Raw genomic sequence first — 27,838 nt, forward strand, 5'->3', positions numbered from 1 at the left:
TTATACTGACATGTGGAACCACAAACCATAAAAGTAATAGATGACACTCGCTACTGGAATTAGTTAATTGTTTAGGGAATCGCTGCCACTATATTTGTGTCCCTTCATATTTGTTTCCATGTCCTATTTTCTACTCCCAGAGGCTTTGGCCGCAAATCTTGTGCCTTCGTAATGCGTTCTTTGGTGGGATTGTCATCCATGTTTACATCTACTGTCACAAACCCATGTTGTTAAAGAGCATTTTGTCCAAACATTTTGCTTGACGAAAATAAAACTTCTAAATGCAGTGAACACTGGACTCCTCAGTGAAATGTTGTAGCGTTCAGATTCACAGAGATCTAGCAAACTGCAACCAGATGACTGGAGCTCAACTAACCACAGAACGAGGACGGGGGGGGGGAGACTCCTATAAAGCTTTAAGATGGTACCTAAAACCAACATTAAGTGCAGGAGGCTCAAAACAGAGCCACAGGAAACCAATTTCCCCCAGCACCATTAAAAAGGGGGAAAACCTTCAGCTTTTCTCTGCACTGCAGTAAACCCATTAAATTCCTCTGAAAGGTTCGGTGTCAAGCACTGGATGCATGTTACCGGGGGGCGGGCGAAGATCCCAAAGGTGTTTGGAAGCAAAAACACTAAATTGAGCATCTATCTTTCTGTCGCAGGTCATTATTCTGGGCGACAGGAGCAGTGCGGCTTCATCAGTGTTGGAAAGAATCCTTCGTGTCAGGGGGTGGGTTTGACCCCTGTGGCAGAGGAAGATGGGCTGGTGTTGCATTAGACGTGAGCAAATACTCAATCCCCCTAGATTTGATCCAGTTAAGCATCTTTTGTTTGCACTAAGATTATTTAATGGTTTGAGGCATCGGCAGAGATCTGAGCAGAAGCAAACATAATTAAAAAGAATTCTGTGTATGTTAAGAGTTGTTTATCAGGTAAACCGAGTGTTATTAACAGTAGGTGAGTCATCAAATTTGGTATTTATGGGAAATATTTTGTACAATCGCCAATTTATTTTTTAAAAACCATTTTAATTTGCCGTTCAGACAGTCTTTTTGGAAAAGGGGGTAACAGAGGCCACATTTACTCATAAAAGCAGTTCTATTTATGGAGCTGCACAAAAAATATGTAGAACCTTATGTTAAAATAAGACGGGCAGAACATTTGATGAGAGAAACGTAACTGTAGATTTTACATCACCATGCAGCTTTAAGCTACGTTAGCATGAAGCACAAATCTTCCACTTAACTGATGCTAGTTTAGCTGCATTGTGGGTAATGTAGGCACCAAGGATGGAAAATTAATCCAATAAATATGAAATTATTATTTTTTTAATCAATCTACTCTGTACCACTGAGACCCACTCATGCCTCCAGCTACTTCAGCAGTGAGGCTGCTCACTGGTACCATGGAGAAACCACATTTTACCTGTTTGGCCAATGAAATAAGGACTGGTTCTAAGATTCTCTATTTGCTGGTCACTGCACGGCTCTGATCTCCCAGAAAAGGCTTCCCTCACATTTAAATAATAGACACTCTTACTGGTTTTATGACTGATGGCCATTTTGGTAACAACTCTTTACAAAACCTCATTAATGTACAGAAACTGAAAGAAAAAGCTGTTGAAGACGGTGGTGAGACCAGAGATGTTGTTCGGCTTAGAGACAGTGGCACTGAAGAAAAGACAGGAGGCAGAGCTGGAGGTAGCAGAGCTTAAGATGTTGAGGTTCTCTTTGGGAGGGACGAGGATGGACAGGATCAGGAATGAGGACATCAGAGGGACAGCTCATGTTAGATGTGTTGGAGATAAAGTCAGAGAGGACAGACTGAGGTGGTTTGGACATGTTCAGAGGAGAAACTGTGAATATATCGGTAGAAGGATGCTGAAGTTGGAGCTGCCAGGCAGGAGGTCTAGAGGAAGACCAAAGAGGAGATTTATGGATGTAGTGAGAGAGGACATGAAGTTAGTTGGTGCAGAGGACAGGGTTAGATGGAGGCACAACATTCACTGTGGAGACCCCTGAAAGGGAACAGCTGAAAGGAAAAGAAGATTAATGCTCAGAAATATCAACATGCTGCCACCAACCTTTTTCCCAGAGTGCTGAGTGGCGTGCTGAGGCTGAGTGGAGGTCGTGGTGGTTTGCGGTTGCATCCCGTCAGCCTTCTGGCAGCTGGTTCCTTCTTTGGGGTCTCTGCCTTGTGAGCTGAGCTGGCACCAGACTTGATGTTGAGGTCTTTCAGGACGTCGTAGTTGATCTTGGAGGAGATCCTCTTCTGCTCCAGCATCTTTTCAATGGCTTCGTCCGCGGTGCTGGCACGGATCGGGGCACGCCTCTTCGCGGGGCCTCTCGGCTGTCGCACAACATTTCAGCAAAGTTTATAGCAGGTATTGCTGCATGAGCAAAAACATCTGGGAAATTTTTGATTTTTAAAAAAGTGGTCAATTACCATCCTGAATATATAAACTGATATAAAAAATATGTTTTTTTATGGGAATTTCTCAGGTCACATGAAACTTCCGCCATATTGGACATGTCACCATTTGTCCTGACAGTCAACTTCATGTATGACACATACATACATACATAAGTAAAAAACATATTTATTTAAAATACTCAAATCCTAACAGCATATTTTCAAAGTTTTCTGAGATTGATTTCCACTAATGTCCTAATTTTGTCATGCAGAGAAGCTCTGACACCACCATGCAGATGTATAGCAGCTATAAAGTTTAGCACAGTTATCATCTTACATTGCCTGTTAGTGTGTTTAAAAACTTCTTATTGGCTGTGAATGCGAAGTAAAGCTGTGGCTAAAGGGAAAGTCGATGTTTTTGCCGGACATTCAATCATAAAGCAAAATTAAATGCTTGACTGTTATTAGGATTCATCATCTGTGAAACAAATTTCATGTCCGAGCAGTTAAAACATGTAGATGTTTTAGTCTGGACCAAAGTGCTGGACTATCCATCAGACAGTTTGTAGCAAATAGAAAGTTCAAACTTTGTTGTTTATTAGGCTTTAATTGGTTTTTACTTCAGAAAGAACTTCAGTAGGAACAGGGACGAAAATTGTCACAACAAATGAGCTTCTGCTCGATCAAACTTTACTAGCTTTATTCCAATTCCATTTACTGCAGCAGATCAGCAGATGTTATGTGGAAACATTTTCCCTCCCCGTGAGCCAATGCAGGACCCTCGTTGGAGGGATTTGACCCCTAAAGTGTGAGAGAGTAATTTCAGACCACCAAAGGCCCATCTTTGCCAGCAAATTTACAGCAGAATGCATTTATATAATCAGCAATTTATCTCAATTAAGACAGAAGATTGGGGTTATCACCCAGCTTCTATTATCCCACATTAACCTTGACCTCACTCCAAAGTCTGGCTACAGTTCAGCAGAGCTTGTTTACCACAAACTTTTAGGCTCATTCACGCATCTTACATCATCTTCATTTACTCCATTTCAGGCCGTTTAACTTCAAAACCCTAAATTTCACAGAAATGTGAGCCCAATCATTCATCTCAGGATGAAATGTCTTCATTTCATGCAGAAACAGAACAAGAAAGTCCTTTGTGTTATTTATTTACTCGCTCCTTTGTCGGTGATGTAACATTACACTGCTGGTTGGATCAGGGCTGTCAGGAGGCTGCGCGTCTCGTTAGATCTGTTCCACTGCAGTTAATCCAGCTAGTTAAAAGCTGTGAACAGATGTTGGGCCTAACAAAGGCTCCGCACCGAGCCAAAAACCAGCAACAGGAAATGAGTAGCAGCCAGTTTCAGCGGCCTTGCTGCTCGTCTGATTATCTGTCTCAGAAACTGGAGCCGAATGGTGTTTGCTCTCCTGACAAATTCTCCATGTTACACAGTCTGTTTTCTGATTCATCAACTTCGACTCTCTAACCAACACGCTGTGTCTTTTATTGCTGAGTGTCTGACCTGCCTACGTTTTTAAGGCTCAGTGCTTTTACCTTCTTTTCTTTGTAGATCCCAAGCTCTTTCTCCTTTGCTATCTTGGCCTCCTTTTCTGAAAGCACAGACAACAAACAGGATGCTATTCTAATAACGCAGGCACAAAATGTTTAGCCCCGGGCGCACGGATTGTGTGGGCATCTCAAATCATACCTCCGCAAAGCAGCTATGGACAACAGATAACAATTCAGACTGATTATTCACTTTAAGACAAACAACTTTTAACGTTGATGTGCAGGAGAATGATGATTTTAAACGTTTAGAAAGCCAGTTCTGAAGTACCTTTCTGCTCCTTGAGGTAGTCTGAGTTTTCTGCCATCCAGAGCGCGGTCTTGATTTTGACTTCTTTGTCATTCAGCAGATACTGCAGAGAGGCAGAGGGAGCAACAGTTCACGTCAGGACAAAGCACATTTATCACAACCAAACCTCTGCTAGTTTTCTGAGTGAGTTAAATTAATATGCTGTTACATACACTGCTACGAAAAGATGTTCAACAATAGATAAAAAAAAAAAAAGACCTAAAAATGCTGACTGAGTGACTTATCGCATAAAAGTTTTTGTTATTTTATGAATTATACATTTAAAGTTTCCAATTCCATAGATTTGCATTTTGTAAATCAGACACAGCTGAGGTCCAGAGAATTTATCACTTACAAACCCTTACTGCAAGTACCATAATCTGATACATAAATATGGAGTGCAAGTACTTTCTGAACCTGCGATATGTAAAAGTAAAATGCCTTGCAGGCCGGTTTGTGTTTTTTTTCTGCATAAGCAGATTCTAAATAAAACATACAGTACGTCTAACTGAGTGAGAAACAGACATAATATCTATTCTTTCAATCTATTCACAGTTAAGGGCTGTTAAAGAAGTGACAACCGACGTGGAGGTTTATTTACATGTTCTTGCTCATTCGGACTTTGTTTGTGCTGTTTTTTCAGGTCTTGGTGATTATTTTCTTTAACTATAATTTAATTTAGTTAGTTTTTTTAAAGCCACGCTGTAATTCAGGATGGGTTTCTGTCAACTAGACCGAGATTATAAGTAGCAGCAGCATCTATCGAAGAGAGAATTTTAAATCCCTTGTGCATTTTAGTCTGAAAGGAGCTCAGTAAACAGCAGGTACGTACCAGCTCTATCTCACTGTCATCTATTCCACTCAGGTCCAGCTCCCCGCTGTCAGCAGCACCATCTGTCACAGAGACAAAAATCACAACGGACACACTTAGAAAATTTGCTGTAATGCAGATTTCACAGCAGCCTTCTGGTCCCAAAGGGATGAAACAGGAAACAAAATCCTGCAGCATATCTTCTCTGTGGAGCATCTTCCATCAGGGGTTAATCAGCAAATAAAATGCACTGTGACTCCTGATAAGACGTTAATAGGCTTAACTCACTTTTAAGCGGATCTACCTTAACACACTCTTTTCAATTACGATACGCTTTCTAGATTGCAGGGCGCTTTATTTTGAAACAGGGAGGTGCTGAAACGGCAGTTTGCATTTTTCAAGCCGGGGAGCCAGAGGCGCACTCTCCTGTGATGAGCTGATTGCAAGAGTGAAACAACAGACATTTTTAGTGTGTTGACAAAAGAAAGAGGCATTTGAAATCCCCAGGTGTGCACACGGTTCAATTTAGGAAGAGAACAGTTCAAAGAAAATGTGATTGACTTTGATAAAAGGAAACAAAAGGCTTTTTTCATGTCTTTTCAGGTGGAGGGAGCAGGAGCAGGAGAGAAGCGTCGAAAGAAATTCAGCAGCTTTCACTCCAAAGATCAACCACGTTGATTAGCTTTTTTTGGAACAAAGTGCGGTTCGTTTCTGGCTGCCTGCAGTCATCAGACAGTCAATCAAAGCAGCAAAGATGGAAAGAAACGTTCTAAAGATGCAGTAAGTGGCAGGTTTATAGGAGTCAGCTTGCCGTCTTTGACATGTTCACAGAGGCCCTCCTTCATCGAGTTCAATCCCCCAGAAGGGCGGCAGCTTCTAAGATGTGCCGCCCAAGTCCACAGGCAACATTCCCGCTTAATTAACAGGCGACAGGTGCACGGGGATGGTGAGATGGGGAGGAGAAACACACGTGCTCAGACAGTGAAGGGTGTGTTCGCGGGACAACTGAGGAGGTTAGGAGGAGGAGGGGGGTAATCTAGTCATCCATTTGAGCTCAGCTAGCAGATTGCAGCTTCCTTAGGAAAAAAAAAAAATCCAGAGAGAAGAGACAGGTCAGTCGCTATCTGTCGGGCCCAGCCCTCTAAGAACTTCCTCTCCGTGAAGTGTGAGGGCGAGATAAGAACAAGACAAGTCCTGGGAGAGATCTGCAGCTCCAGGGGGCAGCGAGGCAGCAAGACCAAGAGCTGATAACACCAGTCAAACCCTGGAGAGTGGAGGGGGGAGGGGGGAGGTAATTACCCATTTATTATTCGGCTGCAGCTTTGATAGATCTACATGTGCTAATTTGCGGAAGACTCTGCAGAGCTCAGCTGTGCAAAGTACAAGAAAGATTGTCAACTAATGAGGAGATCAACATAAGAAGTTGTTGATGCTAAAACAGCACAAATCACAATAAGAAGTGACCGGAAACTGCTATTGGTCCCAAGAAGGAACCTGAGTGTAGAGTTTTATGAACCTTAAATCCAGTTTCAGGTGAGGACTGTGCACAGCCACCATGTGTTTAATGAACAAACACACCAAGAGCTTTGTAGTACATGAAAAACTTAACCTACTGTACTACAGCTGTATCACAAGATATTAGCATACTGTCAAAAAGTTACATGAGTCATTTTAAAAAGTTGAACAGATTCTGGATTTATTGCGCAGTGGAATATTTCAAGGCTTTTTTGTTTCAGTTTTGAGGACGACGACTAACAGCTCTGGATAATGACATATTTTTGAAGACGATTCAAAAAAGGATTTACAATACAGAAGGTTTCCAACAGTAGGTTCACTTCTTGACGGTGTGTGAGCAGTGATACTCTGCCTGTATCGAACACGATCTCCATGACGATGCTACTAAATAAAATCCAAATTAACTAAACCACAAAGCTCGACAATTGTGCACACAAAACATAGCTTTTTATGTGAAGGTTATGTTTTTAAGGAGGCCTCTGTGCTCTCAGGCTGAACCTGTGCTGTGACCTGATTCTTTGGACACCGGTCAGGTTTCTGTACCTGCAGAGCTAAAATTGTGTGTAGGCTCATTTATAATTAATGTTACTGCTGAGATTAATTTAGCTCCCAGAAATCTCTGAAGGGGCTTTTTGTCTGTTGCAAACACATCCATCTCAATCCAGCCACTTGATTAAGAATGTGTTTCTGCACTGATGCATCCTTGACTGTTTTACCAAGACACAGGGTTTGCGTTGTGTGGAAACAATCCCAAACTATTATTTCCAGGTCTGTTTCTCACGCAGAGAGCTCTGCTGCTCTGAGTCTCCACCCTTATGCATATAAACAAACCAGCATCTGATTGACTCTTTGGTTCTGAAGTCAAACACACAACAGATTGAAGTTGTGATTTAATTGAAAGTCAAAATAGCAGCAGAGTCCCAACAATCATCTGACAAATTCTACATCATTTATTAAAATAGAAAAACAAAAAACCACAACATGCCAGCACTTTAAGATTTTCCTCCTCTGGAAAAGCTCAATTTCTTGTGACAAATGTGAACACACTGAACTAAAGTTACATTTCAGTACTTGACTGTGGGTTTGTTTGATGGCCAGCACTGATCATGCAGCCATCTTAGAAAGGCGAGATCTTTCAAGATAATCATCTAGATCTTGCTGGATTCATATGGGCTGACTACATAAACTCTGACACAGGTCACAGTGAACTTATGAAGGACTTTCTACTTGTTAAGTAGTGTCACCCTAGATTCCAGAAATGTTTACTCAGAGTCAGACTTTTTTTCAGTCAGTGTTTGTCCCACCTGATGAACAAATTCCTGTCCACAATGAAGGTCTGTGGAAATCAGTGTTCAGCTGATCATTGTCCCGAAACATAAAAACCTATGTGGTATAAACTGTAAATCTATGAATGTCAAAAGACATCTGCTTATTAACAGAAAACATCTGCAACCTTCTGCTGTTCAGTGGAGAAACTGTTGAAGGCCAAACTGTTTTAGTGTCAGTCTGAACACGAGGAGGTGGATTACATCATCTTCTACATAAGAAAGCAAGCAGCTATGACTTTGAGCACATTTACAAAACTTCCAAATTTTTGAGGAAAACAGGATTCACCTCATCCATGAGCTTGTGCGCAGCGACAAACTCATTTCCTCTTCCTGAGCCTGAGGTGTTTTGGCAGCAGCTCAGTAGCTCACAGATCCTGCCTGCATTTCCATACAGGAAATAAATAAATAAATCAAGATTCCCCCACAACATCTTTTGTGTCTTGTCCAAGAAGTTTCTGCTTCCAGTAAATCTGGCTGCAGCTCACACCTTTGACCTTATCCTCAAGGAAAAACAGAAGGAGCTCTATGTCCAATAGCATGTACAAATATGTTTTTTAAATGTAGGGAAAGGGAGGAAAGATAGTGACCCTGCTCACACTGCACATCAAACTGAATCCTGATTCTGACTAATGTCAGGGAAAATCTGCACACAGTGAGACTTCGTCCAAGTCAGAAGCATCCTCACAGAAGCAAATCTGTATGATTTCAGTGCACACAGGAGGCACAACATGATAAAAAACCCTTTTTACTTTACAGGACATTGACGCAGTGAATCAAAAAAATAAAATAAAATGAAACTTGATCACTTGATTGCTGTGACAGTTGAATGATAAACTGCTCAACATGTGCATTCGCTCTCTTTAAATTCTCCCGACAATTCGGGACAAAGCATGGTGCTGCCCACATGCACATAATATGGACACTGCACTAGGGGGCTCGCAGGATAAAGTCAAGATAACCTCTGGAGGGTCTCACTTTGACATTTGCGTCCTCACATACTCCCCCTTTGGACAAAGTCAGAAGAATGTCAGGATTCCAGTGCATGCGAGGAAGAGGATTAAAACGACCAGGTCTGTGGCCAAAAACAGCACAGGATGAATAGTTCTACCACCAACTGCTTCTGCAAGAGGCAAAAGGCCACATATGTATTCAGAGTTACACAGGTTTTAGTAGTACTGTTGATGCTGGCACGTTTCCAAGCGGTGTCCTCACTCGTCAGGACTTGAAAGCCCTTTCATCAGGCGACACAGTGAGGCTACACAGCGGCGTGTTCAGCAACCACCTGAGAAGATGCCAAATTCAATTTCTTTTGGCAAACACTGTCGGCCCGAAGACGAATTGAGTAAGAAACAAAGACAGTGTAGCAGCCGACTGATCCATGTGCGAGGAACGTACCACTGCCTGAGAGCTGTAAACCATCTCCCTGTTGTCTCCTGGCCCTCACAGACAGGTAACCTAAGCCCAGATTTAAACCTCAGCCAGTCTCATGCTGCTTCAGAAATACCCTCCCCTCCTCCCCCATCTCACATGGGCGGCAAGTCTGTCTGATGTGGTCAGTGGAAGAAGCTTCACTGCAGAGGCTCTAATACCAAAGAAGAAAGAGAGAAACCACAAAGAAACTGAGAAAATGTGCCCTGCAGGTGCGAACGCAAACAGGTGAAGGACACCGTCTTTTGAAGGCGGCAAGAGAAGGAGACAACAAGAGATTTAAAAGACAAAGGGGGGGGGGGGGCTGTGGGTAAAAGCCAAACAGAGGGTAAGAGGGGAGATATTAAAGGATAAGACTGGTGATGTTCGAGTTCAACACTTTGTGACCTCCCTACACAGGCTGTGGCTCTCAATCCCAAGATCCCACTGCCCCCGTTTCACATGCTAAACTTTAAAATAAATAAATATCCAAATGATGTTTCCGAGAACTATTTCAAGTGGTGAATTAATCCACATGTGGTGCCTGTGTGGGATTGAGTTACAACCTGGTGAACATAACGGGGAAAACGTCCCCGACTCAAACATCAGATATAAGAAACCATCTAGTTTTGGCTTTCAACACTTGGGCCTAATGTTAAAATCAATATTTATCGGCGTCTGTGTTTCTGGTGACTAAACGAGTTTATAACCAGTGTTGAAAACATGAAAGTCACATGAGCATGAAGATGACATAACAAGCTGATTAACTATGGATCTGACACCTTGAAATATCACTGGCAGCTGAAAGACATTACACAGCTTGGTCCAACCAATGGTTCTGACATGGTATTAAAGATGTCACAATGCCAAAACCAGCATCAGGTATCTGCTCTTCTTTTGGACTTGGCCTTGTTCGATACTGTGCCCAACACCAAATTAACCTCCGTCTTTTCAGCTGTTTTAGAATAATTGATGGACAAAAGTGTAAAAGCTCTAGTTACAAACAGTCATAATCATAATTTTCAAGATTATTTTAACAAACTTGAAGTTCTCTCTTTTCCAAAGTTATTTTACCTTTGTAATCCTGTGTAGAATCTACAGTCCATGCTTTTCCATCCAGGATCTCACCTTAAATCTGTTTTTTTCCATTTCTTTGTGTTCATGTCAGCGAACGTTGCTCAGTTTATTAAACACCACCATATTTGTTTGGCTGAAGAACGTGACAATTTCAATTCTCGCCAGATTTTCTTAACTGTAATGGATTGATGAGTTTTTTTTTCCTTTTCTTTTTTACAGTCCAGCGACTCACACTAGAAGCCAAACTGTTTAGTACTTGAATCCCTCAGTATCAAAGAGTACTCAAATGTACTTGTACTCAGTTGTGAAAAAAGTGGCAATCCCAGTGATACGAATTAAAAATCTTTCGATTGTTGTTGCATGGTTCATGCTCAGAAACAGCCCCTTCAGAGCAGCTGAGAGGCTTTTCAGAAGCAGTTCTCCTCAGTATAATTTGTTAAAAAAAAAAAAACCTCACCAAAGTGGTGAAATAACTGGACATCACCAACTACTGGTTTGGCTGTATGATTGCAGCACAAGTATAAATGCTGTCAATGGTGTAAACCACTTGTGAGGCCTCTACATAGACACAGGGCCATAAATCCTTTGTTTGGCCCGTTTTAATTGTTCTCATGTACAAGCCACCTGTGCAGGTGCTGCACTACTTATTTATCTACAGGTGGCAGGTAAACCTGGATGTAAACACTAAAGGTTTGGGTGAACACCAGTGGATGTACACAGAACATCTGATGGGAAAAAAATAATAAAATAAAGGATTTTGCTGGCTCAAGCAAAATGCTAAGCTTGAGCGTGTTACACCAAGTTGAACCCTTCTGATAAATGTGACTTTCAGTTTAAGGGTTTTTGGACAACAGCCTTTAGGAGACAAGAGATAAATGATAAATTCTACAAGAAAATGGCAAACAGTACGAGAAAACTGCAAGGCTGCATGCAGACAGAATGAGAGAGGTAGGCAGAGAAAGACTGCAGGAAAGGATTAGGAGCAAATGAGGTAGGTAGAAGATTGAGTGACAAAGAGACTAATGGAGAAAAGCAGTGGCACATAAGACCTGGAGGAATGTGCAGAGAGCAGCTGAGAGAGGCAAGACAGGAAGTTCAAAAGAGGATAAAAATGTGAGGTAATTTATTAAGAGAAAGAAGATTAAGCAGAAAAGGGAGGAAGAAGGGTTGAGATGGAAAGATGGTGGAGAAACTAGGGAGAAAGAAAGGAGAGAGAAAAGGGGGAGGCTTAAGAAGAGTTCACTGATCTCCCTCTAATCCTGAGCCCTATTTCATTTCAGCCTGATCTGAGGAGAACGGTGGAGACAGAAGAGACGAAGGGCGAGCAGGAATAAAAATGAAAAAAAGTCACGCTGGCTAAATTAAAAGGAAGCGTCAGTCTGCTGACTCGTCCACACCTGAGGTCCTCTCTCCCTCCCTCCTCTCAGCCGTCTCCCACCCCTTTCCGAAAAACAGCGAGCGAGCGAGAGAGAGAGATTTGAAAGATGAATGAGGCTGTGCAGCCCCAGTGCTGCAGGATCACCCATCATCCACACTTCAAACAGAGCCCACATTATCCAGACTCACTGCTCTTGATGTCAACAACAATCCTGATACACTCCTGCAGCGAGCTCGGCCACAGGCCTGCAGGGAGGAGAGAGAGTCATGAAGGTAGGCGAGTCTGGCTCCTAAAGTATTAACTGAGAAAAAAAAAAAAAAAAAGTATCAACTGCCACAAAGACAAAACAGCTGGTGAAGCAGCTCTGCGAAGAGTTTCAATTCAATACATGTGACAAACAAGCTTTTATCTAATTTCCCTTTTTTTTAATGCAGTTGATTTATCATCTCAATTGAGAAAAAACAAAAGTTGTCTTCTTGTGATAACAGGTCAATTCATCTTGTATTCAAATTTTATAGTTTTATAATGACAGGGAAAAACTTATGCATACAAATAGGGTTCCCTCCAAAAGTATTGGAACAGCACAGCTGTTTGTTTAGACTGAAGACAAAGTGGATATCAGATGAGAGTTCAGACTTTCAGCTTTCATTTGATGTTATACATCAGATGACACATCCTGACAGCTACCTGTGTCACAGCCAACCTAACTTTGATCTCTTCTCGTGACCAAGTGTGGCCGAGCCAATACTGTATCTATATATTATCACAGTGAACCTGAATACTAACGCATATCATGTCCAACACTGAAGAATCAGGCATCAGCTGATTGTTATTGTTTGTCAAAAAATTTGGATCAGTTGGTCGAGTAAAAAAAAAAAAAACCCACAAATACGTGCAGAAGATCAGTAGCAGCTCACGGTGACAGAAGACGATGTTTCTTGGCTTGTTTTTTTTTTTTTTTTTTTTCTTTCCCAAGAATACAGCAGCAGTCTGACAGCTCTGTCAGGCTGACAACTGTCTCAGAGATGGGAACCAGACTCCAGATTACTGCCCACTCTGTGTTTCAGTTTGAATTGGACTTCAGAAAAGGAGAGATTACTACATGTGTACGGCAGCAGGCCAACAGCTCAAACGGCATCAGTGATGCCTCACTACTTTCTCTAACTCAAGTGCAAGTAAACTGCTCCATGTGCGTTTGATATTTGAGTTTTTAACAGTGTTAAACATGTTCAAACTATTTCTGATTAGCAACAACTTTTATCCATCTGCCCGACACTCTGCTAATCACATGCTGGCTCTCGCTTTGTACTTGGACACGAGTGGTATCAATTTTCTCATCTCATTCTGTGCCATTTTTATTTTGGAAGGCTGAAAGACGAGAGCAAAGGCAGATGACTAAAAGTAGGTCGAGTTCAGGGCAGGAGACTTTTTGGTGACATATTTTGCTAAAAGCGCTTAAAATAGGAGACCGAGGCCTTTGTTTGCAATGTAATACTCTTTGACGGGGCCGGAAACTTCTCACTGCACGAGACTTATTGTCTCAACTACATGTTAAACTTCACCAATTCAGGGATTTCACCATATGTTACTGTTGCACTCATGCTAGAAAAGTGCCACCTATGCAAAACAAAAAGCTCTTAGTGTAAGAAACAGCTTTTCCCTGCAGTAGTGGGAGGTAATAAGGCTCTGTGCCAGCTCTGCCCCGGAGAAAGAACATTTTTTAAAGAAAAAAACGCCGAGGTTATAAACAGAGAGGTTCTCACTGACGCGGGCGGCTGGACGAGGACGTAAAAACATGACCTTCTAAACCTTGGAGGAGCCCAGTCCGAGTGTAAGCTCAGTCAACCTCCTACTTCCCCTACACAGTGGGCAGAGGGGTGATATTGCATATGGGAGCTGGTGGACAGTAAGACCCCTGGAAGCACAGTGTCCTTTACATCAAGCTTACAGTCAAAAAATCCCATTAACAGCCTGAAACCAACAACTTATTCCTTTCTAATACTAGTTAGTGTGTCTGGAGCTTGACACACTCACCACACTGTGCCATACAGCTCCATTAGTGTCCAAAACGTAATACAAACACATCAATGAGACGCGTGTGTTCATTCGTCACCATTAACGCAGACACTGGCTTATTTTGACTCAATCCACCAAACACCATCCTGCTGAGCAAATCACTCAGTGAAGCACTAAATGTGAATCAATCCACCACAATCCAACAATGGACCTGCTCCTCACCGTTGTTACTACAGCGTCCTCCTGTTCGGGGACAGTGGTGATTTGTTTTTTATTTCATTAAGACAAAGGACAGTAGGGATGTTCCGATACAAAGTAGAAGTATTTACATTTTAGTACTCGCCAACACCAAGTACCATTACAAGTACTAAAGCGTTTTGCTTCTAGTGGGAGTTGCTGGACAGTAAAATCCTCCTCAGTGCATTGCGGTAAAGAAAATCCCGGGAGAACAGAAATTCCCACACATTCTGCCAAAACAAATATGGCGACAACCTCTATAAACAACAAAAAGAAAACAGACAAAGCACAGTTTGGGTCTCAGATCCATATGAACCTGTTGTTAATCATTCCAATCATTCCAAAGCCTTTTCAGTGGAAGTCATGGGGGTCAAAAGCCACACAGTCTTTGTTCTGCGTAACAAGGTTTTCTAAATATGTCTCGAGCCCAAATGAGGCTTCAGCAGTGCGAGTTATAAGTTAAAGTCTTTTTAGTATAAAATTCTCTCTATTGCATTGAAAAGGAGGCAGCTAAAGGATTTTTATTCAAAACTGACGCAACTTTGGATGATGATGAAAGTGGCTACTTTGCAAGTTTCACATTGTCCTCAGAGAACCTTCTTAATGTTTGTGCACAGATGCAGGACTTGGAGGGTTTTATTAGACCTCTTGAGTTGTAGCTAACTGCTCCTAAAACTGACTATCGTGGGAGAGAGGCCTACACACAAATGACGAGACCAGAAGAACAAACTCAGGGTATTTGCTACATGTGAGGGGATACTGTCTAAAACAAATGTTGGTTACTCAGCTGTACTGCTCATTTGCTGATACTCGGCCCGCTCTCTCCAGTTTCATCACTCTTTACTGATTATCATAAGGGTCACGTGAACCCGAGGGACACGGTCCTGTTGTACCATTCGGAAATGGAGGCGTTAAATGCACTGGATCAACTAGTCCTGCATCAACATTCTGCCTCATTTCCACAGCACTCTGTAACTTTTACGGCACATGAGCAGAACAGACAAGTCACCAGTGTAAGATTTTCATGAACCGAGGGTTTGATGGACAAGTAGGGTCGTCTCTCCGTCTCATCAATGCAGTCTCAGTGGTAGAGCTGAGAAATGTGGACAATGCGAAGTGTTTAATGTGGCATTGTTGTGCATGAGCATCAAACATGTAAAAAGTCAGTGTGTTGACTCATGAATGTTTAACTAAATGTTAATTTTGCCACAATCAGCTCCACACACACACACACACACACACACACAAAGAGAATTTACAAACTTTCTATGGAAGTAATCGGAGACGTCACATCAAAGAAGCGATTCGGGTCTTGGAGCGGTCTGATGTTCAAAGAGCTGCAGAGATGATTTAAGATGAAATGGAAACACCGTTTCTGATGATCCACCTTTCTTCAAGTTCCTACATGTATTTCTGCCGCTGGTATTGATTTTTTATGTTTGTTTTTGAGCTGAGAACAAGCAGAAAACTGGAAATCCCTTATAGCTACAAAGCATTCCAGTTTACTTTAAGGAGCTCTGGGGGCACAAACTACTTTCTATGCCTCGTCTAATTAATATTGTTTAAACAGTTGGGGAAAAATTACAGTTACGTTTGAGGAGCTGAACGTCCTTTAGTAGTTCGTAACTTATCATCAACCTCTTAAGGCCATTTTCCACCACAGGATCCTCATGAGTTGTTCTACCTGCATTTCCATCAGAGAAAGCTCTATAAGAAACTATAGCTGATCGAAGAGGCTCGTCCTGTTTTTATCGTCTTGTTCACACCCCAGAAACATTTTAACCAATCAGCATGTAAAAAAAATACTTGCATGACTTGTACTGATGCACTTTAGTTCATTCTAGATTTTTCTACTGTGCATCCAGAAACTATTCACTAAGCGCTTAACTTTTTCTACATTTTGTTATGTTATAGCCTTTTCCAAAACGGATCAAATTCATTTTTTAAGTTCTACAAACAATTGCCCATAATGACAACGTAAAAGATGTTTGATTGATATCTTTACAAATTTATTAAAAACTAAAAAATAAGAATACATTTTAAAAGTCACATGTAGATAAGTATTCACAGCCTTTGCTAAATACTTTGTTGAAGCACCTTTAGCACCAGTTTCTCCCATTGTTGTTTGCAGTACCTCTCAAGCTCCATCGAGTTGGGTGGGGAGCGTCGGTGCACAGCCGTTTTCCGATCTCTCCAGAGATGTTCATTCAGGTTCTATTCTGGGCTCTGGCTGGGCCACTCAAGGACATTCTGGGTTTTACCGTAGCCCGTGGCCTCTTGTGCTTAGGGTCTTTGTTCTATTGAAAGATGAACCGTTGCCCCAGGTCAAATGGTCCAGAGCTCTGGAACAGGTTTTCATCAAGGATGTCTCTGTACATTGCTGCATTCATCTTTTCCTTGATCCTGAAAAACATCCCCACAGCACGATGCTGCCACCACCACCACGCTTTACTGCAGGGATGGTGTTGGCCAGAGGGTGAGCGGCGCCTGGTTTCCTCCAGACGTGACACTTGGCATTCAGGCAAAAGACTTCAATCTTTGTTTCTTCAGAGCAGACAATTTTGTTTCTCATGGTCTCAGAGTCCTTCAGGTGGGCTGTCATGTGCCTTTTACTGAGGAGTGGATTCTGTGTGATTGCTCAGTTTGTTCCGGGCTGCTAGCTCTCGCTCGGAAGAGTCCTGGTGGTTCCAGACTTCTTCCATTTACTGATGACGGAGGCTTTATAAAATTGGCACAGATTACAAGGAACTTCTTTCACATTGTCATTATGGGGCATCGTTTGTAGAATTTCGAGAAAAATAATGAATTTGATCCATTTTGGAATAAGGCTGTAACATAAAAAAAAGTAGAGAAAGCACTGAATAATTTCTGGATACACTGTGTGAGAGGAAACAAAACCAAAGGGGAAAATGGACAGAGTGTAGAAACTGGTCACAGAGCACACAAACTATAGTTTTAAATGTGACAAAAGGGCCCAGAAGAACATCTGGATTAAACAGCAGCAAAACAGGTCACGTGAGGCTCCTTAAAAAATGTTTTTGGAGGAAAAAAACCTGTTCGTTTTTACCTGTAGCCAAGTTAAAAACAACTGAGACACACCTCACTTGCACTTTGTCTGGACATAACATTAAATCTCATGTAGCTTAGCAGCTTCTTCAGGTCTGAGTGAGAGATTCCCCTGTGACTGAAGACTACAACACTCAATTTGAATCGACCGTGGAAGCGTCTAAAAGTCTGTTCAATTCAACAAGTCACACCTCGATATAACAATCCAGCTCTCAGACTCTGAGTCTCTACTTTTCCCTTATGACCACGACCTGAAGTGAACCTGTAAGCAGACAAATTCTGATTCAGTTTCTAAACATGTCATACTGTAGTCAGATAAGAAGAATAAAAAAATAAATAAAATCTTGATGCGTTTTAAACCCCAAACCCTCCCTGACCTGGGAGGGCCCCCTGATAAAACCGCAGTCCTGCTGTGGAAGAGGTTAAAGCGGGAGGGATGGTGAGTCAATGAGCTCTGCTGTGACGCACGAGCCAGAGGAGAGCGGTTTCCAGCCTTCGCCTGGCTGCTAAACGCTATCTGTCAACTCCCGTCAGGCTGGCGGCAGCAGACGAGACCGCTTCCCTTTCCCTCCTCGGGCCAGAAGATGCACATCATCTCCAATCAGAGCTGGCTGCTGTGACTGGCCACCACAGCCATCACACCAGAGGGACTGACTGCTAACTGCTGCTGCTCGCACACACATTTCATATTACACACCACACTGCTGCGGCTGAAGCAGCTTAGCTTGTACGGTGTCACTGAAAGCACATGACTGGCCGTCCACAGAGAGAAGCAGCCGGAAACAAACAATCTACGTTTGGTGCTGTGTATCACAATGACACCCGTCAGTGCCTGTCTGTCTGTCTGCCTGCCATCCAATCCTCTGAGAGGTTGGGTCCATCTGGCCATGTGTCTGTTACCCTCTACTGTACACCCCAGGCTGTGTTAACACACACACACACACACACCCAGCTGTCCCAGCAGCAGAGAGCAAATGAGTCAAAACAGCAAATGGACAAATGTGAGAATGGATTAGCTGCATAAATAAGTAATTAGTCATTAGAGGGACAATACAGTAGGTTTTTATTGTCCTACGGCAGAAAATGGCTTTTAACTGGTGATTGAACAATAGCAGGAAATCAAATATTTATTTGACAAGAACTAAGATTTCAACTCTTCTCCACCACACATGCTTGTTGTAAAGTACTCTACTGTACTTTGCCACTGTAAATTATTCACATATTTAGCATTTGAGAATGTGTATAGGAAAATCCAACCTCATTACTTTTGGTAAACAATGTCTGAAGGGTTTAAACAATACTTTTAATACCACTTTAAATTAGAGATGAGAATTGTAATATGAAAATATTCTCTATCCGTTTACATGGACTTGGCTTTCCAGAGAAAGGCGACTGTAACCTGGCGAGTTGATTTTTTTCAAGTGTCATGTAAACAGGAAAGCTGGTTTCTGAAACCAGGTTAGCGGATTAGGGAAACCTGGCTTCTCCAGGTAGATATCTGTCAGAGAACGCTGATTACTCTGCCGTGTATACGAGTAACCAGGTTTCCAATACTCTCTCCAACTGTGCATGCGCGTGACAAAAGGCTGCAGACAGGAACACACGGCTGAGTCAAAGGAGGAATGAAAGGAGAGATCGTCAACGGGGTGATGCAGCCTCATTTTACAAAGTCCTACAGAGAATTTAATTAACACAAAGTGTCTTGTGGAAATCTAAATACTGTAGTCTACTGTAATCTAAATAGATTTTTACATTTCAGAGTGTTGTGAATCAGCTGTGTGTGTGTGTGTGTGTGTGTGTGTGTGTGTGTGTGTGTGTGTCTTTCCTTTCTCTTCCCCTGCTCTGTCACATGAACACACACTCGTCAGAAAGCAGCGTTTTCAGTCACTACACAGTTAAAACCTGTGAGCCAGTTGTTTAAAATAAGTCAGAGATAAAAGAGAAATCAGGCTCCTCTGCTGCTGCATGTACATTTCCCGTCCGTGTAAACAATGTTTAACACCGAGTTAAAACAATAATGAAATCAGAAATGGTTCCATATGTGATTCCGTATCTACTCAACCTAGTTTGAAACCCCTTTAACAGAGCAGTTAGCAGTTTAAGCTTCTAACTTGTTAAACATGAATTTGACCATTTCATTGAATTAACCAGCTACTAGTTTACCTTAAACCAAGTGTGCTCAAGTAAACTATTAGCCCGATTCTTTTCATTCTTACACTAAAAAATAAATGATGCCGTTTTATGTATTTTCCTGAGATATAGTGAACAGTATACTTAACTTACAATGCGTATTAAAAATAACGGACAGACTAAAACTATTAGGAGCCCATCTAATCTGAATAGTTTAAGGTCTTTAATAAGTAAAAGTACAAGATATTTAATGACCTTTAGCCGTCATGAAACATGTTTTACCCATATAGATGCTGCTCACAATATTGTGAAGCTATTTCAAACTATTAAACTTTTTTCAAAATATGCTCTATTTAAAAAAAAAAAAACAAAAAAAGAAAGAAAACTCAAGAGATTTTTTTGAAGAGGTATTTAAATGAAGTATATTTGAATACACCACAAAATGTCAAAACCCAGATGACATTTTTTCTATATCCTGCTAAATCCTGACTTTGGGCAGGATAAGGACATGTATGGACGTATGGACGGCGTTTTTCATCAAATGTCTCAGTTGTGAAATTTCGGTCATATCAACTAATTTATTAGGTTATAATAAACTTCCCAAAGAATAATAATTAAACAATTATAGTTTTAATAAATTAGTATTAATACTTCAGTTGTGAATATATCGGTAGAAGGATGCTGAGGTTGGAGCTGCCAGGCAGGAGGTCTAGAGGAAGACCAAAGAGGAGATTTATGGATGTAGTGAGAGAGGACATGAAGTTAGTTGGTGTGAGTGAAGAGGATGCAGAGGACAGAGTTAGATGGAGGCACATGATTCGCTGTGGCGACCCCTGAAAGGGAGCAGCCGAAAGGAAAAGAAGAAGTATTAATACTTCAGTGTTTACTGCGACAAATTCATTGTAGCGTTCACTTTTTTTGTTTTAAAGAGGAGCCGATTTCAACTGTGCTCACGTTAGCAGATACAGTTTGTGCTGCTGTCAAACTGTATTGAATTTTACTGACGACGGTTTCTATTATTCTGACCACCCCACTGAAATCGATGAGGCTGTGTTACATAATAGAAACACCTCTCTGAATAATGCAGTACAGTTCACCGTGACCAGCGAGGGGATTTACTGCAGAGTGTTACACGGCCTGACTTTCAGCTTGGTTAGCCTAATAAAATGTCTTACAGTCTCTGTAAACTGGTGGTGATCAAACATTCTGTGATGCCTCTTTGACTGAGAAGTACAGATGGACAGATCTGCAGTCACTCCCCGATTCATTTCCTTTGTTACTCGAATTCACAGCTGAGTTCTGTTCTTCACAAGTCATTTGCTCACAGATTCAGCCTTCGACTGTTATTTTGCCTCGAATCGACAAAATAAAGATCCCCAAACGTGGCGAGATACTTCAGTTTACTTTGTTCCAGGATTCGTTCAGACGACTCTCAAAATGAGTGTTTTATGAAGAAAACTACACCAAATTAGTCATTTTGAAAGGAACATTTAGAAAAATGTCACTTTATTTTCTCTCTCATCTAGTCCTTAAAGTGCTGAGATGATCAGAGTTGGAGAGACCGGCGGCTGCTGGGATCAAACTGACCTCCTGCTTCGGAGGGCTGCCCCTCTGCTCGTTAGCTTACCAAAAAGACTACACAAAGCAGCTTGTAGATCTTTCTTCTACACATCTGACTGCTGTGGCGGTGAAGTGTGGTGCCGCTCAAAAGAAGACGAGACTTTGCATTTTCTTTCATCCCTGAACAACTCGTCTGTGGACCGAGAGATGAGACAGATGCTGCTCATTTACCGGGACGGTAATTGACTCGGCAGAGCTGCCGTCAGAGTGTTTCTACCACGCCCCGAAATGCTGAGAGCTACGATTTACTGCAGTAAACGCCGTTAGTAAGGAGGATGGATGGCACAAAATATTTTAGGACAACATTTTGTCTAGGGAGCAATGTCTGTCTCCTTAAACGACCCAACACCTGCACGCAGCTTTGAGACTGGGCTGTGATGTTATAGATCCTAAAAATGAAATGAATTCTTCAAAGGGCACAAGGCCCTGCTGAAATCTAGACTTTCACACACTTCAAATGGCTCTTTTCCCAGACGCTTTCAGGCAATAAAAACAGCAGAGTGGTTTGACAAGCGCTGGGGAGCTGTGCTCACTGAGGTAGTTAAGGTCAGGGCAAACATCATTGATTGAACTAAGTGCTCCACTGAAAACAGTGTGCCTCAATCAATGCCGTCTCTAATGGTGCGGGGCAGAGCTCCCCAAAGGCCACAGCTATAGACGAATGTGACAAAGTCGTCCGGCGGCGCTGGAGTCTCGTTTCCTCGCCGCAGACCGTCAGCCGGGACGGGCTTTCTGGCTCCCGTTTTCCCTCCGAGAGCACGAGTTCATGAGAATGCCATCAGTCAGACAGGCCATCAATGATGGTGAGAAGTACAACAGGCTGAACGATTGAAAAAGAGCTTAACTAGGGAGGCACAGCTGTCTGAAAACAGTTCATCGGTGAGAAATAAACACTTCAAGTAACGACAGTCTGAGCCTTAGTACCAGCAACGCAAACGTTAATTCAATCGAAAAATATGGAATTATTGTGCTTCATTTAGGCTGATAAACAGGTAAAGCAGCACTAACCTTATTCATCATTCTTAATAAGCTGGTAGGAAGCTTAACAGGTGATTGTTTTCTAATGAACGCAAATAAAATTTTGGCATATTATAAATTAATTTAGTTCAAACAACAGTGTATTTTGCAAAGTAAGAGAAAAAAGCCTGAATCTATTGGACTTCTGTATGATAATTAGATTTTAAACTATTTTAATATTATTAAGCCCAAACTTAACACCACCAGAATGTAGAAATAAAAGTTCCAGAGTGTTGCTCCTGAATCACCAAATCCTTGTGGTGAAGAAGGAGCTGAGCTTGAAACGCAGAGCTCCAGCTTTATTGATCCATCTGCGTTCTAACCCTCACCTATGGTTATGAGCTGTGGGAAAGAAAAGGAAGAGCTTGTAAATACAAGCTGCCGGTATGAGTGGCCGGGCTCATGAAGATGAAGCCAGTGGAATCATTCAGGAATCTTAAGAAAGCCTCTTGGGCGTCTTCCATTGGAGGACTTCTAGGCACGTCCAAATGGGAGGAGACCCCAGGGTAGATCCAGAACATGCTGAAGACATACGTGTCTAGACAAACTTTCTAACTCTGCTGCAACCACGATCAGAATCTGAATAAGAGGAAGACACTGCATGAAAGGATGGAGACCAAAAATCCACAGTCAGGCTGTACTTAACATCAGTGCTTTGAGTTGGGACACAGCGAGTCTTCTACACTCATTCTACACTGTACAGCTGATGTTGATGGAAGTATTTTGTCACAAATCTTATCAATAAAAAAAAAAAAAACCTGGGCTGACATGCAAACATTAACATATGTTATAATAATACTGGAATATAAATTGTTCATTTATTGGGAACTACATTAGTTTCCACAACAGTGGTCACAAATCTTCCTGGAGTCAAAATCATGAATTTATGTTTTCATGATATGAAGTAAATCCAAAATCTCACAATAAAATCCCAATAAAGATTAAAAATAATGACATTGCAAACGTCAGTAGTTGAATACGATAAAATACAATCATAATCAAAAATATTAACTTATTTTGAATTTGATGGCAGCAACACATTTGAAAAAAAGTTGGAACAGTGGCAACAAAAGGCTGGAAAAGTAACTGGCGTAAATCAAAACCAAATGGAGGAGTATTTGACAACTAATTAGGTAAATTTGCAGCAGGTCAGTAACATGACTGAGTATAAAAGGAGCATTTCAGAGAGGCAGAGCCTCTCAATATTAAGACGGGCAGAGGTTCTTTAACAAACTGTCCCAAAAAAAATTGTGGAACAATTTCAGAAAAATGTTCTTCAACACAAAATTGTGAAGATCCCACCTTCTACAGTATATAATATCTGGAGGAATCTATGTGCAAAGGATAAAGCCAAAGGTCAAAACTGGATGCACGTGATCTTCGGGCCCTCAGGCAGCACTGCATTAAAAACAGGCCTGATTCTCTGCTGGACATCACTACATGGGCTCAGGAACACATCCAGAAATCACTGGTCTGTGAACACAGCTCACTGTACAATCCACAAAATATGTTAAAGTTGTATCATGCAAAGAAGAAGCCACATGTGAACATGATCCAGAAACGCCGCCGTGTTCTCTGCGCCAAAACTCATTTGAAATGGTCTGAGGGAAAATGGAAAAATGTTCTGTGGTCAGATGAATCAAAATTTAAAATTCTTTTTGGAAATCATGGATCCAGTATCTTACACATTTGAAAAGGCTCCATCAATGCTGAAAATCACAGAGGTTTTAGAGCAACATGTGCTCCATCCAGACAACGTCTCTTTCAAGGAAGGTCTTTCATATTACAGCAAGACGATAAACCACATACTGCATCCATCACAACAGCAAGGCTTCACAGGAGAAGAGTCTGAACTGGCCTGTCTGCAGTCCAGACCTTTCACCAATACAAAACATTTGGCGAATCATAAAACTAAAAAAAATCCAGCAACAAAGGCCCAGGACTGTTGAGCAGCTAGAATCCAGCATCAGACAAGACAGGGACAATATTTCCTCTAAAACTCCAGCAACTGGTCTCCTCACTTCACAGTTAAAAGGAGAGGGGATGTTACACAATGGTAAATGTCACCCTGTTATAACTTTGAGACGTGTTGCTGCCATCAAATTCAAAATGTGCTAATATAGGTTTAGGTTGTTTATGTTCTATTGTGAATAAAATATGAGTTGAGATTTGCAAATCATTGCATTCAGTTTTCATTTACATTTTACACTTCTTCCCAATTTTTGGGGAACAGTTGTACATATAGTTCTAGGAATAACCAAGTAATGTTGATTTAAAAAAAATCGAGTTACCTGACAGTGTGTTAGGCAACTCGTTGTGATATACCTGTTAATATAACTTACTTTATGAATAACAATAGGCTGTAACAAAATTTAACTTCAATTGGAAGCCAAGAAGGTCGATCATACATTTCTCTAATACTAGTATAATCTGAACATCTCGCTGCCCTTATTCTGAACAAAGTGAAGTCTGTTAAGGTCTGTCTTATTACCCACTATACCCTTTCCCCATTTTCTTTATAACATTGTCTACATGCTGAGACCCAAAGACATAATTGTTTAAAGTCACTCCCAGCAGTTTACATTGATTTACTTGTTCTAATTTTGATCCCAGTATAGAAAGACTTCATTGTGGATTTTTAGCCAGCAGTAGTTTGCTCCCAATGATCATACATTTGATTTTAAATGCAATCAAAATCTATATTATGTTTGTGAAACCAAACCAGCTCCCTTAACAAATCTAGTACAATCAGCATACAAACATTACAATAGAAGATTTGTTCGAGACATAAGGTGAATCGTATGTAAACACAGCATAAAGAAGTGGACCAATTCTGGAAAGTCCAGATATAAAAGTACAGAGGCAGAAAATATTGGGGCTCAAGTGTCCATGCTAGTAAAAACACAATTCTACCCAAAAAGCTCCTGTGGGTGATTCAAAACTCTCGTTTTCCTTTTACTTCGTTTCCCTTCGTTCTCCTTCTGTTTTCCTGAGCGAATCCAAAATTACAGCCTCCCACTTCCTGCCCTGCCCCCGACTAATAATGTCCACAGAAACTACAGATGAAAGGATCAGCCCTAATGACAAGGTACCCTGTCCACTTAATACTTCAAAGACTCTCTTTTTTTTTAAGGGGGGTGGTCACGATACCCCCTCTACTGCCCCTCCTACGTCCACCACAATTAGCTAAAGTCTGAACCTAATCAGAACCAATCCAAAAAGGAGAAGAGGTAGAAAATGGATACAACACACAAGCGCTCTTACTAGTGTCTCACACACACACACACACACACACACACACACACACACACACACACACACACAGATTACAGTGTAATGACACGCACATGTTCGTTTCCACACATAAGAACAAATGTTCTTTAAAATACTCAACTTGCACCATTTCAGCCAAACAGTCCTAACAGTTAAAGAAAAGAGTGTCTGAAAAACCCTGAAAATGGCTCCAATTAGTCTGATTACACAGAATAAAAGCACAACATGTTATTTTCAAAGAGCATTTTTCAGAGAAACAGCAGCACAGTAAACACAGAGGAGGTGAAAGTCAAGGTGTTACTTTTTGCATTTTACTGTTCACCGTGCAACAGGAAAATGAGTGGAAGAGAAAAACAAATGTATGTTTAATGCAATGTAGGAAGCAAAATAAAAAAGACAAAGACTAAGACAGACACGCTCCCAAGGGATCTGATCATTACAGCTTCCTGGTGAGATCAGCCTCCAGTCCCACTGGACAACAATTAAGCCCTTCAGTCATAGCGAGTTTTCGTTTTTTATGCCAATTTCATTATTCATGGACCTGTATGATGAGTCATTTTTATCAGGGTAACGATTGGTCTGACCTGAATTAAAAAGGCTTTTATGGCCATGAAGGTGTCAGGGTTGCACTTATATATTTAATGTAATTTAAAATTAAAGTGATTACGGGAACTCCCCTGGACTAGAGCACTGACGACAGTCCTGGATATTTTGCATTTGAAGATAAATCCAACCTTTTATTGGGGGGTTGTGTTCTCTTTTGGCAAACTGAATTAGCATAGCTGTGTTGGTGTTGAGGTGTCCATCCATTAAACACAGGTTTAAAATAACAGGAACCAAATGTTTCACATTTTATCTCTTTAGTGGCTGAACCTCAAGAAGGATCATTGAGCCCAAGAGGATCTTCTGAACATGTGAACATTGGATGCTCCTAAAGTGATGAGCTGTGGTTACATCTTTTGGATCACAGATTCCTAGTTAACCATTTACATGGACACGGATCTGATGAGATGTGCATTTACATGCTAAAAGCATTTCATCAGAATCTAATTTCTGACAGTCCACTAAATTTCCAGCATCTTAATACCAGAAACTTTCAATAATACTTTTTTTTTTCCAGCTTCAGGATTTTTGTTTTTTCAATAGAAGAAGTGTCCTGGATGTCGTGTGTGTCACGGGAAACATATTTGGTTTTTGCTGGTCTTTCCGATTAAGCTGCAACCATAGAAGCCTATAGTGCTTCTGCATTGTTTAAACAGGAGGCAACTCCAACTCTGCCTTTGGGTAGAAATCTGTAACACCACCTTCTCCATGACTAGCAACACAACCTTACAACTTATGCAAGACCATTGACAGAACTCGCATCACTAAAAGCAAAATATATATTTTCTATTCTATTTTTACTTTTCCCCTTTCTTTTATGAATTACTTTCGTCAGTTTCAAGTTACTTTAGAGGAAACCATATTCTTTTTCTGTGGAAGGGGATCAATACATTTGTCCATGTCTGTAATTAACAAAATGGAAACACCGTTATGTGTTCAGAGCCATGCAAGCAGCTCTTGGGATGGTGGGGTCAGAGTGTTGGTCTGGGCTAAAACATCTCAACCGTCATCTGAAACGTTCTACATGGATCCACTTCGTTTAACAACTATTGTTTTTCAATGTGCAACAGATGAGTTCGGTGCCATCATCAGTGCAACACTTTGCCTTGTGCCCAAAAACCTGCAAACTAACCACATTCATGTTAGAAATGTCAGTGCACCACTTACTTTAAGATGGTCAGCAGGGTAAACACAGTCTTATTAGCATGTCGACATTAGCAGTCATCAGTGAGCAAAGTGTGCCTGCCATCATTGCTGTGGACTAGTGTTGACATGTTACTCTAGTCACTAAGTTCTCCATTGTCTTTAGTGCCAGCAGACCTTAAAGAGTCTCTTAATGCATCCACTCACACTCCGCCTTAAGAGCTGTTTGCGGAAATGTGTGTACAAATGTAAAAGCAAACAATAAAAACACAAAAACATCTTAGAAAAGGCTTTTTAAACAGCTGGGGTCAATATTTATGGACACAGGGGCTTCTCTTGGGATTCAAACCTCTGACCTTTAAGGTCCAGGATGTTCCCCACCCCCTTTGCCTCAAAACAGCCATCCATCAAAACACACTTCACCTCCCACCCTTGGCCTCCCATGACTCCCTGTCCTCCCACTCACAGCCATAAAAACACAGTTTCCTCATCAGGACAGATGTAGCTGTATGGCACCATTACCTCGCATCCATCAACGCCTCTGCACACCGAGATAAAGGGAGGGGGGCAGAACATCCCACTCATGTAATTAGGTAATTACAGACGATGCATGATGGATCCCTGCAGTTGTTTTATTTTAGCAACTGTTAATAAGTCACAATGACAGAGGGTGTGATCGCTCCTCTTTTTATTCCAACCAAACCCCAGTGGAAAAGGTCTGTTTGCCCGGCTTAGGCTACCTGACCGGGCGTGAGCAACAGCCTGGAAAAGGTCGCACCAGATTAAGACAAGCACTATCCATTGTTATACTATCCATAAATATGACAACTGATGCCCAAGTCCAATCTTGCTCTGAAAAAAAAAAAAAAAATATAGAAAATACCCACATTAGAACCACATCCCATATCTGCCCTGGCAAACCACGGCACCAAATATGCTTTAATCC

At 41.4% G+C, this 27,838-nt stretch overlaps 1 protein-coding gene across 2 annotated transcripts in view; it reads right to left on the reverse strand.

Annotated features, from left to right (window-relative positions):
- The window catches only part of brf1a (BRF1 RNA polymerase III transcription initiation factor subunit a), a 103,117-nt gene that overhangs the window by 35,239 nt on the left and 40,040 nt on the right, over positions 1 to 27,838 (reverse strand). For both annotated transcript variants that reach the window (XM_067479395.1, XM_067479394.1), the window contains exons 13-16: positions 5,104 to 5,165; positions 4,254 to 4,335; positions 3,971 to 4,026; positions 2,087 to 2,352 (exon numbers count right to left, since the gene is read on the reverse strand). In XM_067479395.1, the coding sequence (XP_067335496.1) occupies positions 2,087 to 2,352; positions 3,971 to 4,026; positions 4,254 to 4,335; positions 5,104 to 5,165 (466 nt within the window). The remainder of the gene's footprint in view (positions 1 to 2,086; positions 2,353 to 3,970; positions 4,027 to 4,253; positions 4,336 to 5,103; positions 5,166 to 27,838) is intronic.

This window comes from Channa argus, chromosome 16 (assembly GCF_033026475.1).
Source record: "Channa argus isolate prfri chromosome 16, Channa argus male v1.0, whole genome shotgun sequence".
Taxonomy (NCBI): domain Eukaryota; kingdom Metazoa; phylum Chordata; class Actinopteri; order Anabantiformes; family Channidae; genus Channa; species Channa argus.